Source organism: Mesocricetus auratus, unplaced genomic scaffold (assembly GCF_017639785.1).
Source record: "Mesocricetus auratus isolate SY011 unplaced genomic scaffold, BCM_Maur_2.0 Super-Scaffold_100007, whole genome shotgun sequence".
In the NCBI taxonomy this organism is placed as follows: Eukaryota; Metazoa; Chordata; class Mammalia; order Rodentia; family Cricetidae; genus Mesocricetus; species Mesocricetus auratus.
In genome coordinates, this window is record NW_024429191.1 from 75,815,701 (window position 1) to 75,832,664 (window position 16,964).

The 16,964-nt window shown below is 44.9% G+C and overlaps 1 protein-coding gene across 2 annotated transcripts; it reads left to right on the plus strand.

The window, feature by feature from the left end:
- The first annotated feature begins 609 nt into the window (after positions 1-609).
- Positions 610-6,392, plus strand: Rpl19 (ribosomal protein L19). 2 transcript variants are annotated; one of them, XM_040749625.1, is made up of 6 exons: positions 610-614; positions 3,618-3,724; positions 4,209-4,331; positions 5,438-5,558; positions 5,853-5,963; positions 6,189-6,392. In XM_040749625.1, the coding sequence occupies exons 2-6, from the start codon at positions 3,619-3,621 to the stop codon at positions 6,310-6,312; spliced, it is 585 nt and encodes a 194-aa protein (XP_040605559.1). In that variant the 5' UTR covers positions 610-614; position 3,618; the 3' UTR covers positions 6,313-6,392. The 2 variants fall into 2 exon arrangements, with proteins under 2 accessions (XP_040605559.1, XP_040605558.1); XM_040749624.1 differs by lacking the exon at positions 610-614 and adding an exon at positions 2,617-2,768.
- The last annotated feature ends 10,572 nt before the right edge of the window (positions 6,393-16,964 follow it).

Here is a 16,964-nt window from a genome sequence, read left to right on the forward strand (position 1 = left end):
TGCCTTATGTAGCCATGTTTGGCCTGGAACTCTCTCTATAGACCAGGCTGGCCTTGAACTCTCAGAGATCTGCCTTGCATCTGCCTCTCAAGTGCTTCGATTGAAGACATGTGCTGTCATTAAAATGCAGATTTTTGTTTGTTTGTTTGTTTTTTGTTTTTCAAGACAGGGTTTCTCTGTGGCTTTGGAGGCTGTCCTGGAACTAGCTCTTGTAGACAAAGCTGGTCTCAAATTTGCAGAGATCTGCCTGCCTCTGCCTCCCGAGTGCTGGGATTAAAGGCGTGTGCCACCACCTTAAAGTTCAAAATGAAGATCTTTTAAAAGTTGTATTTTTGGGCCGGGCGTTGGTGGCACACGCCTTTAATCCCAGCACTTGGGAGGCAGAGGCAGGCAGATCTCTGTGAGTTGGAGGCCAGCCTGGTCTACAAGAGCTAGTTCCAGGACAGCCTCCAAACCTACAGAGAAACCCTGTCTCGAAACCCCCCCCCAAAAAAGTTGTATTTTTGTAAAAAAAAAAAAAAAGCCAGCGTTGGTGCCACACGCCTTTAATCCCAGCACTCGGGAGGCAGAGGCAGGCAGATCTCTGTGAGTTCGAGACCAGCCTGCTCTTCAGAGTGAGTTCCAGGACAGCCTCAAAACAATACAGAGAAACCTTGTCTCGAAAAACCAAAAAAAAAAAGTTGTATTTTTGTGAGGCAGCACATAAATATACCTCTCCCCCCATTTCCTTTTAAACTCTCAGCTCATTTAACTGTCTAGAAAATTCAGATGAAAAAGATAGAAACAGCTGGGCAGTGGTGGTGTACAATTTTAATCCCAGCACTCAGGGGGTAAAGGCAAGCGGATCTCTGTGAGTTTGAGGCCAGCCTGGTCTCCAGAGTGAGTTCCAGAACAGCCTCCAAAACAATACAGAGAAACCCTGTCTCAAAAAAAAAAAAAAAAAACAGAGAGAGAGAGAGAGAGAGAGAGAGAGAGAGAGAGAGAGAGAGAGGAGGGAGGGAGAAGCACGGAAGCACAGACCTGCACCTGCAATTCTAGCACTTGAGAGAAGGTAGACAGTTAAGGCTGTCCTGGGTTACATAAAAGAGAAAGACTCTTGAACCAAGTAAGAATGAGAGCCAGAACCCTGATCTAGAACTTTGTTTTTCTGTTTTTTTGGGTTATTGGGTTGTTTTGTTGTTGTTTTGTTTTGTTTTTTAGAGACAGGATTTCTCTATGTAATAGTCCTGACTGACCGACTGTCTTGAAACTCACTTTGTAGAGCAGGCTGGCCTGGAACTCACTGAGATGTCCCTGCCTCTAGCTCCCAAGTACTGAGTTAAAGGCGAGCACCACCATGGCTGGCTCCAGATCTTTAACTTTTTAAAAAGGGAGTTATTTTTATTTGTGTGTGTGTTTGTGGGCATGCATTCCAGCATGCCTAATGTGTATGGGTACATGAGGAGGTCAGAAGACAGCAGCAGATCCCAAGTAACTGGAATAAGAGGCGGTTGTGAGCCACCAGTCATGGGCTTTGGAAACCCAGTTAGTTTTCTGGTGGAGCAATGAGTACTCACCCTGTGCCATCTCAGCCTTTTTACTTTAAAGCCAGGGCTTCCAGTACTCTAGGCTGGCCTTGAACTCCATATGGAGCTGAGGATGCCCTTGGACTTCTGATCCTCCTGCCTCCCAAGCACTGTGATTACCTAGTGTGTACCACCATGTTTGGCCAGATTTCTTTCTTTTTCTTTTTTAATTTTAAGACTGGGTCTCATTCTGCAGCCCAGACTGCCTGGAATTCTTCAACTTGGCTATCTTGCTACCTCAATCTCATCTGGCTGCTAGAATCTGCTTTGCTCCAGATCTGCAGATGTTTTAACTCGTGAACCCCAGGGCATTTTCCTTGGCTTATTGCAAAGGATAATGGCTCAAAAAGCTGTGCTTGCTACAGTGAGCCAAACATTGGTCCCGCTTGCTTGTGCTAATGCCTTTTTTTTTAAATGTGTTTTCGAGACAAGGTTTCTCTGTGTAGCTTTTTAGACCAGGCTGGCCTCGAACTCAGAGGTCCGCCTGTCTCTGCCTCCCAAGTGCTGGAATTAAAGGCATGCACCACCACCGCCTGGCTTAATGCCTTCCTTTGTAAAAGTATATGCATATGATTTTCACAAGTGGATGACAAAAATATTAGGATTAGGTTCAGTCTACAATGGAGGAAGCATTCAGACATTGAGGATCTGCAGGGGCACCGGGATAAAATTCTTGGTGGTTTAGCCTGCATACCCGTTCTTCCTCTATGAGAGTGGATGCGAGGTTGCGTTTCCTTGCTTTCTGCTGCCATTATTCTCTAACGCTTCGTTCGCTAATTTTCTCCCAGCTAAAATAACAACCTCCCCCTGATGACTTGCCCTCTGCGAAGTCTAGGCCATTAGGGCCAAACCCTCCTAACTCCGCCTGCGCGATTTAGCGTGACTTCCGGCCACCAGAATACCCACGTGATCAAATAGCCTCACTGCGCATGTGTGCCCAGAAGCTGGACTGAACCATTTTGCCCAACGAAAGGGGTACACCGTCTGCGTTTTAAAGTTTAAAACCCATTCTAGATCTTAAGCATCTAAAATGACAAATTTTTAGGAAGTATGTAAGTGGTTCTGAGATGGAAGAAGGTGAAAGAGCCGAGCGGAAATACAGACAAGTATGGAGTGGGGCTTGGGCTCTCCCCTTCGCAGATAATGGGAGGAGCCCGCGGCCCGCAAGCTCTTTCCTTTCGCAGCTGCGTCCGCAGCCATGAGGTGAGCGCGCGCGGCTCTCGGTTTCTCGGCCGATGGGGCTGGCGGGGCTTGAGGGGGATCAGGGCCGCGACCCCGAATGACAAAGGGGAGAGGGAGGCAGGGATGTTGCGGCCGCGCCGGGAGCCCGGGGAGGACGCGAGCACGCACGGCCTGGGGAGGGTGGGGTGCGGGGCGCCGAGGCCTGAAGAGGGCCTCCCGCGGGCGCTGCTCTCTGCTCGGCTCGCGTCGCGGGCGACCACGCGGGTAGAGCGGCGGCTGGTGGCCAGTGAGTGGCTCCCTGGCTTGCCTGGAGCCTAGCGGGCCTCGGCCATGTGACGTGGAACAAGTCTCGGGCAGGCCCGGGCCTCCGTCTGCCGAGGGGGAGCCACCAGGCTAGCTTCCACCCGGACGGCTGTAGCAAACGGGAAGGACGGCTGGGCAGCGTTTATTACTGCGACAAAGCTCAGAAAGCAGAGAGTTGCGCCTGTTCTGGGTAAACAGGCTGAGTCACAGCCGTGATCCATTGGTCTCTGAACCTTAATACTAAACCCTAACTACAAAGGGCTTAAGGCCCCATTAGACTCCTAATGGCTAAGGCTTGGTTGGGGTTAAAGTTTTCTTACATCTACATGCCCTGCCCACAGCTATAAAAGTGACCTTAATTTGGAAATGTTTATTAAGGGAACACAAAGGGAATAGCAAAAATCTTGGGACTAGGAATTGTATTTAGCCTTAATAACGATGTATGATATTAATGCCTATTTTGTCCATTTTTAAGTAATGTTAAGACTTTGGAGGGAAGATTTTGCTTGGAGTGTTTGTCGTTGTGCAAGTGGCTTCCAGGACCTAACAGTGTTTTCTGTTTCCCAGTATGCTCAGGCTACAGAAGAGGCTTGCCTCTAGCGTCCTCCGCTGTGGTAAAAAGAAGGTCTGGCTGGACCCCAATGAGACCAATGAAATAGCCAATGCCAACTCCCGTGAGTATAGTTCACCCTCGCTTATTACAGGTCTGAGGAAGCTCACGTTCTAGGGGAGGTGTAATAATGGGGTGAAAAATAGGATCCTTTTATTGGCATTTGTCTGAGGATAAGACGGAGGTTACTGTGACCATCCTGTATTACATTAATAAACTTTGTACAAACCAAACATTTTGTAGCTGCATGGAGGTTGTAAAGAGATTTGAGGGCTAGAAAGATTGGGGCTCCAAGATAAGAGCAGAGGCTTGTTTAGTGTGTTGTTTCCACGGCAGAGGGGTAGATGGCAGAAGGTTCCAATTCGACCCACATTCAGGTGTACTAAGTCTGCTGTGAAGTATTTAAAAGGGAGAAGTGCTTTTTAATGACAAATACACCAGGATATTAGCTCTTTTTGAGAGTGTTGGCATGGGTCAAGTATATAAGCAATGTCTCACTTGGAGTTTGTGGCATTGCCTTTGGTAACTAAATGTGTTGTGTTTTTCAGGTCAGCAGATACGAAAGCTGATTAAAGATGGGCTGATCATTCGGAAGCCCGTGACTGTCCATTCCCGGGCCCGGTGCCGGAAAAACACTTTGGCTCGCAGGAAGGGCAGGCATATGGGCATAGGTGAGAATGGTCTTCCTTTTTCCCTGACTTAAGTAGCAGGCCCTGGGTTCAGGCTCAACCATTGTCAAAAACTGTTGACACCTGTGCTAATACCCATGAACTTTTTCTTTTTTCTTTTTTTTTGGTTTTTCGAGACAGGGTTTCTCTGTAGCTTTGGAGGCTGTCCTGGAACTCACTTTGTAGACCAGGCTGGCCTCGAACACACAGAGATCCGCCTGCCTCTGCCTCCCGAGTGCTGGGATTAAAGGCGTGCGCCACCAACGCCCGGCCTACTCATGAACTTTTTCTCATCTATTTTTGTGCCATTTTATTTTCCCAAGAAAATACAAAGCAATAAAATAATGTTAGCACTAGCACTGGGTGTTTGTTCTTGGGAGAAAGTGTTAATATTTTAAGTCTGTTTTATGCTGTAGTTTATACTGGATATTTTAAAGCTGGGTGTTGGAGAGATGGCTCAGAAATTGGGAACACTTGGTACTCCTGCAGGGATGGGATGTGAGGTTTGATTCCCAGCATTCATGCCATTGGCTTACAGACACTGGAACATAGGTGTGTGAAGCCCCCACACAGTTTTGGGAAGCCACTTTCTAGGACCATACTACATTTTGTCGATTGTAACCACTTGCTTACAGAATAAGAGGACAATAATTTTCCATGTTTGAGGTAGAGCAGGTGAATCACAGTTACAAGGCCAGCTTTGATGCCCCCACTCCCCAGAAGAGAAATTGTGTTTGTTGAGACAATCTTGTGTATTGTCTGAATACAGGCTCTGACAGTCCACCTCTGCTGTAAGTGAAAGAGATTAAACATTTGGAAGTCTCATTGCTTTTTTTTTTTTTTTTTTTTTTTTTTTTTGACACAGGGTTTCTCTGTATTGTTTTGGAGACTGTCCTAGAACTAGCTCTGTAGACCAGGCTGGCCTGGAACTCACAGAGATCTGCCTGCCTCTGCCTCCCAAGTGCTGGGATTAAAGGTGTGCGCCACCAACACCCAGCTCTCATTGCTTAAAAAATGAATGTGGGTTAAATGAGTTAAAGTTTGTTGTCTCTAGTAACTGACTTAAAACAGTGGACTTAAGCTTACATGGAGTCCTAATTCTTGAACAGGCAAGCGGAAGGGTACTGCCAATGCCAGAATGCCCGAGAAGGTGACCTGGATGCGAAGGATGCGGATCCTGCGTCGACTTCTCAGGAGATACCGTGAATCCAAGAAGATTGACCGCCATATGTAAGCCTGCCACGTTGTTGGCTTTGTCTTGTCATAGATCTCTGTGTCAGTGGCTTTGGGTAGAGACTCTTGCCAAGGGGTTGTAGTAGGGTTGTTTTGTTCTTGGTTTCTCCTATGCCATCAGAATAACCCATGAATCAAATTTGCCAGGCAAGTTCCATATAGGAGCTGCCCAAGAATTTTTGGTTTGGGAGCCGTAGTCCCTGTGGTAAAGGGAAGAATCTGGGGAGGAAGCAGCCCACAGTGCCTGCCTCTGGTCCTATCGCTCACAAGAGCTGTTCTTGTCACCTGCAGGTACCACAGCCTATACCTGAAGGTCAAAGGGAATGTCTTCAAAAACAAGCGGATTCTCATGGAGCACATCCACAAGCTGAAGGCAGACAAGGCCCGCAAGAAGCTCCTGGCGTAAGTTTCCCCCGGGGACAGTGCTGACCTTCACTGTAACAGTACTAAACTGGTGCTGCTTGATGCTGTGATGAGCATCTGTTGGGAACACAGCTCCTGTGCCCTGCACATTCCCACATTACCTGCCCATCCTCGGGCTGAGGAAGCTAGAGAGGGTTAGGGTGTGCTTCTGTCTCCCTGGATGCTCACCTGTCCCCAAACTGACCATCTTTTTCCTTATACTAGTGACCAGGCTGAGGCTCGCAGGTCTAAGACCAAGGAAGCACGAAAGCGCAGGGAGGAGCGCCTCCAGGCCAAGAAGGAGGAGATCATCAAGACTCTGTCCAAGGAGGAAGAGACCAAGAAATAAAGCTTCCCTCATGTCTGTACATAGTGGGCTGCGGTGGCCTCAGGTGGATCAGTCATTAAAATAATAATAAGTAAAAACAAGCCTTTGTCCGTTGTCCTCTTATTAGTCATTCTGGCTGCTTCATCTGACAACATGAGCCCAAAGTGTCTGCCATTTCTTCAAGGACCTGGGGGGGGGTTGACATTTTTGTAGAGCAGTGGGCAAAATGGATACAAGGAATAGCTTCTACCCTTGCCTTCAAAATACTTTATTTCAGAATTGCCCTTTATGCACACGAGATGACTTGATGCTTGTGATTCTAGCTCTTGAAGGTGATTTTAAAAATTTCAAGGCCTCAAGGGCGGTGATGGCACATGCCTTTAATCCCAGCACTCAGGAGGCAGAGGCAGGCGGATCTGAGTTCGAGGCCAGGCTGGACCGACAGCTTCCTACACAATACAGAGAAACCCTGTCTCGTAAAAACCAAAAAAAAAAAGTCAGGATTGTATTACCTATAGGCTGAGACCCTGCTACCCCTCCAAGGTGGGTAAGTCTGCTAGAAATGGTTTTGTGGGTAATGGTAATTAAATGGTGCCTATCCTGAATATAAGATGAGAAAACCAGAAACCCCTGTTACAGCAGCACCTAGGAATTGGTTTCATGAGTAATTGAGGAGTGGTAAGGGACTATGCATATGTATGTTCTCAGTGGCTGAGATCAGGGCATGTGTCAAGCAGCCTGGCTAATGGGTACCAGTCACAAATACTGGTATACCTCACTGTTAACTGCTTGAAACCTGCCCTAGAACCTCAGGACAGGCCATTGTGAGTTACTTAGTCTGTTTCAGCCGGGCGTTGGTGGCGCACGCCTTTAATCCCAGCACTCGGGAGGCAGAGGCAGGCGGATCTCTGTGAGTTCCAGGCCAGCCTGGTCTACAGAGTGAGTTCCGGGACAGCCTCCAAAGCCACAGAAACCCTGTCTCGAAAAACCAAAAAAAAAAAATGTGAGCCTGTTTCAAAAACGAAGTGGCCGCCAGTAAGACATGCCACTTCACATGGATTTACATTAATTTTTTAATCTTCACAATAAAATCAAAGGGTCAGCCACCTCCATTTTGCAGATGAGAGGTGAAGTAACCTCTCATTTCACAGAGCTGAGGTGAGCTGGAGTTTGGAACCATGGGACACAGCAGTTGAACCTGGTTCACCTGTTAAGGAGGGCCTCCAAGCCTTAGGAGCCAAAGGGGTGGGGAGAAGAGCAAAAAACTTAGGGAGTTACCACAGGATGTCTAGTAACAGGTCTGCTGTGAGAGTTAAGGTTATGCTGGGAAACTTGGGATCTCCTCTTCACCAGTGGCTTTCACAGGAGATGAGGGGTGTCAGGAAAGATTGAAGACATGACACAGTGGGCCACACAGTTTTACATCCTCAGTTCTGAGCATGGTAGGAAATGGTTACTCAGAAGCTCCCCCATCCGGCCATGTGCAAGGCTTGGCACAGAGGGACACTAGCAACCTGCATTCGTTACCTTATTCGTTAACTTATCCTGACAGTGGGACTTTCCAAGACCTGGAAGTGGGGTGGCCTTGACCACGCTTAGCACACGCCCAACTCAGGGAGAAGGTGTTGGAAATACGATCTGAGCATAGGGGTGCTCCGGGGCCTCTGAGCCCACTCTACAGGGACTGGTTCCATTGCAGGCCAGAAGATGGTGCTGTTCACTAACTGGTGCCTGCTGTATTTGTAAACTAGGGCTTCACTCGGGCTTTTTGTTGATTGGTTGACATTGGGCTGTTTTGAAAGATGGTTGTTTTTATTTTTATTTTTTATTTTTTGGTTTTTCAAGACAAGGTTTCTCTGTATTGTTTTAGAGACTGTCCTGGAACTCACTCTGTAGACCAGGTTGTTTTTATTTATTTATTTATTTATTTTAGTTTTTTGAGACAGGGTTTCTCTGTATTGTTTTTTGGACCATGTGCTGGAACTCAAGATGGTTGGTTTTAATGTCAACCTGCCACAAACTAGAATCTATTGAGTAGGGAGCCTCAGCTGAAGAATTGTGATGGCCTTAACAGATGTTAGGAAGACCCACCCCCCAAATTTGGTTGCCACCTTCTAGAAATGACCCAAATCAAAAAGGATCACGGCAGAAAGAAGATTATTAGTCTTTTTCCCTACTCAGTTTTCCCTCTCGTCACTAAGTTAATTCATGCTGCTGCTGCTGCCGCCTTCATTGAAATTAGAACCGGCATTTTCAGACTTCCACCATTGACTAAGGACCAGTGACTGGCTCTCTAAGAATCTTCCCGGTTTTCAGTGCCAGCTGGGACTGCCAGGTGCCCAGGCAGTCAGTAAGCGGCACCCTCCTACAGTCCCTGCTTCCGTTCCTACCTCCAGGTTCCCACCTTGAGCTCCTCCTGGCTTCCCTGGGGATGGGCTGTAATCTGTAAACTGAATAAGCCTTTTGTTGTTTTTGGTCACTGTTCATCGCAGCAACGAAGAAGCAAACTATGTAAAGTTGGAGGACACCGCAGAAAAGCAGTTTATCTGACTTCTCAGTTCACTCATGACAAAGGCTCTGCTACGAGCTACACTCCACCCAGTGCCATTTCCTCCTGAATGTCACCCCAGGTCTGGAAGGTACATCCCTCCTTCCGTGAGCTCTAATAATCTTTACAGGAAAATATATGGAAGGGGTCTAATTTTCAGGGAGCCCCAATCATTAAGAATCCCCAAGAAACCATTGAATTCATTCCAGGCCCTGGAAATCCAATCAATTTAGAACGGAGGGTACAAACGCAGCATGTACCTAGTATGTGTTCCAGCTCCACCCACTCAGCCTCTCCAGCCCCTAACGGTGGGGCCTTTCATTCAAGAGTATGTGCCTTGGGTGCTGGAGAGATGCTTAGCAGTTTAGAGCATTTGCTGCTAGCTCAGAGGACTTGAGTTCAATTCCCAGAGACCAGATTGGGCAGCTCACAGCCACCTGTAACTCCAGCGCCAGAGCTTCTGATGTCTTCACACATGGGCATTCACACACATGTAACCACACACACAGACACACACACACACACAGAAACACATAAATTAAAAATAAAAACAAATCTTTAAAAAGTATATGAGTAAGCCAGGCAGTGGTGGCCCACGCCTTTAATCCCAGCATTCAGGAGGTAAATGCAGGCAGATATCTGTGAGTTTGAGACCAGCTTGGTCTACAAGAGCTAGTTCCAGGACAACCTCCAAAAGCCACAGAGAAACCCTGTCTTGAAAAACCGAAAAAAAAAAAAAAGTATATGACTAGCCAGGTGGGGTGGCGGCGGCGGCGGCGGCGGGGCGCATGCCTTTAATCCCATAGCTTGGGAGGCAGAGGCAGGCCTGGTCACAGATCACAGAGTGAGTTCCAGGATAGCCCAGACTGTTTCACAGAGAAACACTGTCTCGAAAAAATAAACAACAACAACAAAAAAAAAGGTATATGACTATCCCAGCACTCAGGAGCCTCATTGTTCCAAGTTTAGGGTCAGCTGGGGATACATAGCAAAACAGAGCAAAAACATAGAACTGGGGGCTGGAGAGATGGCTCAGAGGTTAAGAGCACTGACTGCTCTTCCAGAGGTCTTGAGTTCAATTCCCAGCAACCACATGGTGGCTCACAACCATCTACAATTCAATCTGGTGTATATGTAATAAATAAATAAATCTTTAAAAAAACATAGAACTGTTCTCATCATATAACCTTATTCATCTTTCCAAGGGGCTCACTGTCTCCCAGGTAAACACCCTGAGCAAACCCAACTCATTTTCTTTTCTTTCTTATTTTTTTTATTATTATTTTTTATTTATTTTTTTTAATTTTATTTTCCAGTTTAAATTTAGATAGGAGCCGGGTGTTGGTGGCACACGCCTTTAATCCCAGCACTCGGGAGGCAGAGGCAGGCGGATCTTTGCGAGTTCGAGGCCAGCCTGGTCTACAGAGTGAGTTCCAGGACAGACTTCAAAACAATACAGAGAAACCCTGTCTCGAAAAACCACAAAAAAAAAAAAAATTTAGATAGGAAACAAGGTTGCTTCACAAGTCAGTTCCAGGTCCCTCTCCCATTCCCTCCCTTCCTCCCGTGCCCCCCCCCCCCCCGTTATCCCCTCATTTCTCCAGGGAGGGTGAGGCCCTCCATGGGGGTGTGCATAGTGTGTCATTTCATATAGGGCAGGGCCTAGACCCTTCCCCAAGAGTTCAGGGTGAGAGTGCACCTCACATTGTTCTATGGGAGTCCAAAGTCCGTGTGTATACTTGGGATGGGTACTGATCTGTTGCCCAAGGCTCAATAGATTACCTAGGCCTCTTCACTGACACCCAGATTCAGGGGGTCTTGATCAGTCCCATGCTGGCTTCCCAGGCTAATGCCTGGGATTCAAGAGTTAACCTTTGTCTGGTCAGCTGTTTCTGGGGGTTAAACCAGCCCAGTCTTAATCCCTTTGATCATCAGTCCTCCCTCTCTGTTACTGGCTTTCTTGAGTTCAGCTCAGTACTTAACCAAGGGAGTCTGCCTCTTCTTCGATCAGCCACTAAATAAAGTTTCTGTTTCCCAGACTCTCTGGCCATAGGATTGTAGGCTGGCACTCCCCAGATCTATGTCTAAAATCCATATATGAGAGAGTACATGCCATGTTTCTCTTTTTGTGACTGGGTTACCTCACTCAGGATGGTTTCTTCTAGTGTCATCCATTTGCCTGCGAATCTCATGATTCCATTATTTTTTTCTGCTGAATAGTACTCCATTGTGTAGATGTACCACATTTTCTCTATCCACTCTTCAGGTGAGGGACATCTAGGTTGCTTCCACGTTCTGGCAATTACAAATAAAGCTGCTATGAACATAGTGGAACAGACATCTTTGTTGTATGAATGGGCATCATTTGGATATATGCCTAAGAGTGGAGTTGCTGGGTCTTGTGGTAGGTTTATTCCCATTTTTCTGAGGAATCTCCACACTGATTTCCAAAGTGGCTGAACCAGTTGGCACTCCCACCAGCAATGGAGGAGTGTCCCCCTTTCACCACATCCTCTCCAGCATAAATTGTCATTGGTGTTTTTGATTTTAGCCATTCTGACAGGGGTGAGATGGTATCTGAGAGTTGTTTTGATTTGCATTTCCGGATGGCTAAGGATGTTGAGCACTTTCTCAAGTGCCTCTCAGCCATTTTAGACTCCTCTATTGAAAACTCTCTATTTAGTTCTGCAGCCCACTTTTTAATAGGGTCCTTTGGTGTTTTGGAGACTTGCTTCTTGAGTTCTTTGTAAATTTTGGAGATCAACCCTCTGTCAGATGTGGAATTAGTGAATATTTTTTCCCATTCTGTGGGCTGCCTTTTTGTCTTGCTGACTGTGTCCTTTGCCTTACAGAAGCTTCTCAGTTTCAGTAGGTCCCATTTATTAATTGTTGATCTTACTGCCTGTGCTACTGGTGTTATGTTCAGGAAGCTGTCTCCTGTACCAATTCGTTCAAGGGTACCACCCACTTTCTCTTCTAAGAGGTTCAGTGTGGCTGGATTTATGTTGAGGTCTTTGATCCATTTGGACTTAAGTTTTGTGCATGGCGATAGACATGGGTCGATCTGCATTCTTCTACATGCCAGTCTCCAATTATGCCAGCACCATTTGTTGAAGATGCTTTCTTTATTCCATTGTATATTTTTAGCTTCTTTGTCAAAGATCAGATGTTCGTACGTGTGTGGGTTAATACCCGGATTTTCAATTCGATTCCATTGGTCTACCTGTCTATTTTTGTGCCAATACCAAGCTGTTTTCAGGACTATAGCTCTATAATAGAGCTTGAGGTCAGGGATGGTGATGCCTCCGGACATTGCCTTGTTGAACAGGGTTGTTTTGGCTATCCTGGGTCTTTTGTTTTTCCATACAAAATTGATTATTGTTCTTTCAAGGTCTGTGAAGAACTGTGCTGGGATTTTAATGGGGATTGCATTGAATCTGTAGATTGCTTTTGGCAGGATTGCCATTTTTACTACATTGATCCTACCTATCCAAGAGCATGGGAGGTCTTTCCATTTTCTGAGGGCTTCTTTAATTTCTTTCTTTAAAGATTCAAAGTTCTTACAATACAGGTCTTTCACTTGTTTGGTTAGCGTTACCCCAAGGTATTTTATGTTGTTTGTGGCAATTGTAAAGGGTGATGTTTCTCTGATTTCTCTTTCAGCCCTTTTATCATATGTATATAGTAGGGCTACTGATTTTCTTGAGTTGATCTTGTAGCCTTCCACTTTGCTGAAGGTGTTAATCAGCTGTAAGAGTTCCCTGGTAGAGTTCTTTGGGTCATTGATGTAAACTATCATATCGTCTGCAAACAGTGTAAGTTTGACCTCTTCCTTCCCAATTTGTATCCCCTTGATCCCCCTTTGTTGTCGTATGGCAATAGCTAGAACTTCAAGTACCATGTTGAAAAGGTATGGAGAGAGTGGACAGCCTTGTTTTGTTCCTGATTTTAGAGGAATTGCGTTGAGTTTCTGTCCATTTAGTTTGATGTTGGCTGTTGGTTTACTGTCTATAGCTTTTATTATGTTTAAGTATGTCCCTGTTATCCCAGATCTCTCCAAGACCTTTATCATGAAGGGGTGTTGGATTTTGTCAAAGGCTTTTTCAGCATCTAGTGAGATGATCATGTGATTTTTGTTTTTCAGCTTGTTTATATGGTGGATTACGTTGATGGATTTTCGTATGTTGAACCATCCCTGCATTCCTGGGATGAAACCTACTTGATCGTGGTGAATGATTGTTTTGATGTGTTCTTGGATCCGATTTGCCAGTATTTTATTGAGTATTTTTGCATCAATGTTCATGAGGGATATTGGTCTGAAGTTCTCTTTCTTAGTTGTATCTTTGTGTGGCTTGGGGATCAAGGTTATTGAAGCCTCATAGAAAGAGTTTGGCAAAGACCCTTCTGCTTCTATTGTGTGGAACACTTTGAGAAGAATTGGTATATGCTGTTCTTTGAATTTCTGGTAGAATTCTGCACTGAGGCCATCTGGACCTGGGCTTTTTTTGGTTGGGAGACTTTTGATGACAGCTTCTATTTCCATAGGGGTTATAGGTCTATTTAAATTGCTTATCTGTTCTTGATTTAGTTTTGGCAATTGATAGCTGTCCAGGAAGTCATCCATTTCCTTTAAATTTTCGAATTTTGTGGAGTACAGGTTTTCAAAGTATGACCTAATGATTCTCTGGATTTCCTCAGAGTCTGTTGTTATGTCCCCCTTTTCATTTCTAATTTTGTTAATTTGCGTGTTCACTCTCTGCTGTTTGGTAAGTTTGGACAAAGGTTTGTCTATCTTGTTGATTTTCTCAAAGAACCAACTCTTCGTTGCGTTGATTCTTTGTATTGTTTTCCTGGTTTCTACTTTATTGATTTCAGCCCTCAATTTGATTATTTCCTGGCGTCTACTCCTCCTGGGGGAGTGTGCTTCTTTGTGTTCTAGAGCTTTCAGCTGTGATGTTAATTCTCTGGTATAACTGTTCTCCTGTTTCTTCATGTGAGCATTTAGCGCTATGAACTTCCCCGTAGCACTGCTTTCAAAGTGTCCCATAGGTTTGGGTATGTTGTGTCTTCATTCTCATTGAATTCGAGGAAGTCTTTAATTTCTTTTTTTATTTCCTCTTTGACCCAGGGATAGTGCAGTTGAGCATTATTCAATTTCCATGAGTTTGTAGGTTTTCTGCAATTTGTGTTGTTGTTGAATTCTAATTTTAAAGCATGGTGGTCTGATAAGATGCATGGAGTTATTCCAATTTTTTTGTAGCTGCTGAGGTTTGATATGTTGCCAAGTATGTGGTCGATTTTTGAGAAGGTTCCATATGGTGGTGAGAAGAAGGTATATTCTTTTTTATGTGGATGAAATGTTCTATAGATATCTGTTAATCCCAGTTGGGTCATTACTTCTATTAGCCCTTTTGCTTCTTTGTTGAGTTTCTGTTTGGTATTCCTGTCTAGTGGTGAGAGTGGTGTGTTGAAATCTCCCACTATAACTGTGTGGGGCTTTAGATGAGATTTAAGTTCTAATAATGTTTCTTTAACGAATGTGGATGCCTTTGTATTTGGGGCATAGATGTTCAGGATAGACACTTCATCTTGGTGGGTTTCACCTGTGATGAGTATGTAATGACCTCCTTCATCTCTTTTGATTGATTTTATTTTAAAGTCTAGTTTGTTAGATATTAGGATTGCTACCCGGCTTGTTTCTTGGGTCCATTCGATTGAAAAATTTTTTCCCAACCTTTAATTCTCAGGTAATGTCTGTCTTTAAGGGTGAGGTGTGTTTCCTGTATGCAGCAGAAGGAAGGGTTCTGTCTTCGAATCCAATCTGCTAGTCTGTGTCTTTTTATGGGTGAGTTAAGGCCATTAATATTGAGGGATATTAATGACCAATGATTGCTCATCCTTCTTCGATTTGCGATGGTTGTTGTTGGTGGAATTATGTGTGGAGTTTCACCCCTTTGTTCTTTTGGCTGTTGGTAGAGAGAGATTCTCTAATGCTTATGTTTTTCTGGTTGTAGTTAGCTTCCTTGGGTTGGAGTTTTCCTTCCAAAATTTTCTGTAGGGCTGGGTTAGTGGACACATATTGCTTGAATCTAGTTTTGTCATGGAATATCTTGTTTTCTCCGTCTATAGTGATTGAGAGCTTTGCCGGGTATAGTAGTCTGGGCTGGCATCCGTAGTCTCTTAGTGTAGGTAGAATATCTATCCAGGACCTTCTGGCTTTCAGCGTTTCCATGGAGAAATCAGGTGTAATTCTGATAGGTCTGCCTTTATATGTTACTTGACCTTTTTCCTTAGCTGCTCTTAATATTCTTTCTTTATTCTGTATGTTTGGGGTCTTGATTATTATGTGGCGAGGGGATTTTTTTGTAGTCCACTCTATTTGGTGTTCTGTAGGCTTCTTGTACCTTCATTGGCATGTCTTTCTTAAGGTTGGGAAAGTTTTCTTCTATGATTTTGTTGAATATGCCTTCTGCCCCTTTGAGCTGGATTTCTTCTCCTTCTTCTATACCTATTATTCTTAGGTTTGGTCTTTTCATGGTGTCCCATATTTCCTGGATGTTTTGTGTTAAGGATTTGTTGGATTTAAGGTTTTCTTTGGTTGATAAATCCATTTCTCCTAGCGTATCTTCAACACTTGAGATTCTCTCTTCCATCTCTTCTATTCTGTTGGTAATGCTTGTATTGGTAGTGCCTGTCTGTTTGTCCAGCTTTTCTATTTTCTGCCTTTCTTCAGATTGTGTTTTTTTTAATGACTCTATTTCAGTTTTCAACCCTTGCAGTGTTTGCATTGCTTCTTGCAATTTTCTGTTTATCTGTTCGTCCGTTTGTTGCCTTTTATGAATTTTTTGGTTTGTTCTTTCTTCCATTTCTTGCATTTTTTGGTTTGTTTTTTGTTCCATTTCTCGCATTTTGTGCTTTGTTTCTTCTTCCATTTCCTGCCTCTTTTGGTTTGTTTCTTCTTCCATTTTTTTCATTTTTTGCTTTGTTTTTTCTACCATTTCTTGCATTTTTTGCTTTGTTTCTTCTTCCATTTCCTGCCTTTTTTGGTATGATTCTTCTTCCAATTCTTGCATTTTTTGCTTTGTTTTTTCTTCCATTTCTTGCATTTTTTGCTTCATCTCTTCTTCCATTTTCTGCCTTTTTTGGTTTGTTTTTTCTTCCAATTCTTGCATTTTTTGGTTTGTTTTTTCTTCCATTTCTTTGAGGGATTTTCCAATATCCTCTTTTAGGGCCTCTATCATTTTCATGAAAGTGCTTTTAAGGTCGTTCTCTTCTGCTTCGTCCGCATTGGAATGTTGGGGTCTTGCTGGTGTGGAGTCTCTAGAATCTGGCGGTGTCATATTTGTTTTTCTGTTGCTGACTGTGTTTTTGTATTGTCTCTTTCCCATCTCTTCTTCTAGTGGGTGCAGAAAGAGCTCCTTACTGGTCTGGGGACCAGAGTTCCCTTTTGGTGGGTGCTAGCAAGTCCAATAATCTGGTGGTTCTTCTATTCCTTGTCCGAATGCTGGTCCCGTGGGTGGAGAAGAACAGGAATCTGGGGCGCTTATCCTCTTACCTGGTCCCCTGGACCCTATGCTGGGTCCTGTTGTACTTGATCCAGAACAGCTACTCCCCTGGTCTCCCTGGGTCCTCTGGTTTCCTGGTCTCGTTGGTGGGAGAGAAGACCTGGGGTCTGGGTGCTTGGCTCCCGCCAGGATTGGGAGCTCTGTGCAGGTCCCAGGAGATCTGCAGGCACTGGAGCACAGGCCGGGAAGCCGGCCTGTTTACCTGATGCTGCTGGAAGAACCGCCGCTTCCCTGGACTCCCAGCCTCCTCTCCTTTCCTGGTCTCGTTGGTGTGAGCGAAGATCCGGAGTCTGGGGTGCTTGGCTCCCGCTGGGATTGGGAGCTCTGTGCAGGTCCCAGGCGATCTGCAGGCACTGGAGCACAGGCCGGGAAGCCGGCCTGTTTACCTGATGCTGCTGGAAGCCTTATTTTATTTTTATATTTATTTATTGATTGATTTTTCAAGACAGGGTTTCTCTGTGTTACAGTTCTGGCTGTCCTGGAACTCACTTTGTAGACCAGGCTGGCCCCAAACTAAGAGATCTGCCTGCCTCTGCCTCCTGAGTGCTGGGATTAAAATC

Bases quoted from the DNA above. Each gene is read 5' to 3' on its own strand.
- Rpl19 (XM_040749624.1), top strand. The intron at 4,332-5,437 runs GTGAGAATGGTC...ATTCTTGAACAG, and splicing joins GGGCAGGCATATGGGCATAG to GCAAGCGGAAGGGTACTGCC. The intron at 5,559-5,852 runs GTAAGCCTGCCA...TGTCACCTGCAG, and splicing joins AAGAAGATTGACCGCCATAT to GTACCACAGCCTATACCTGA.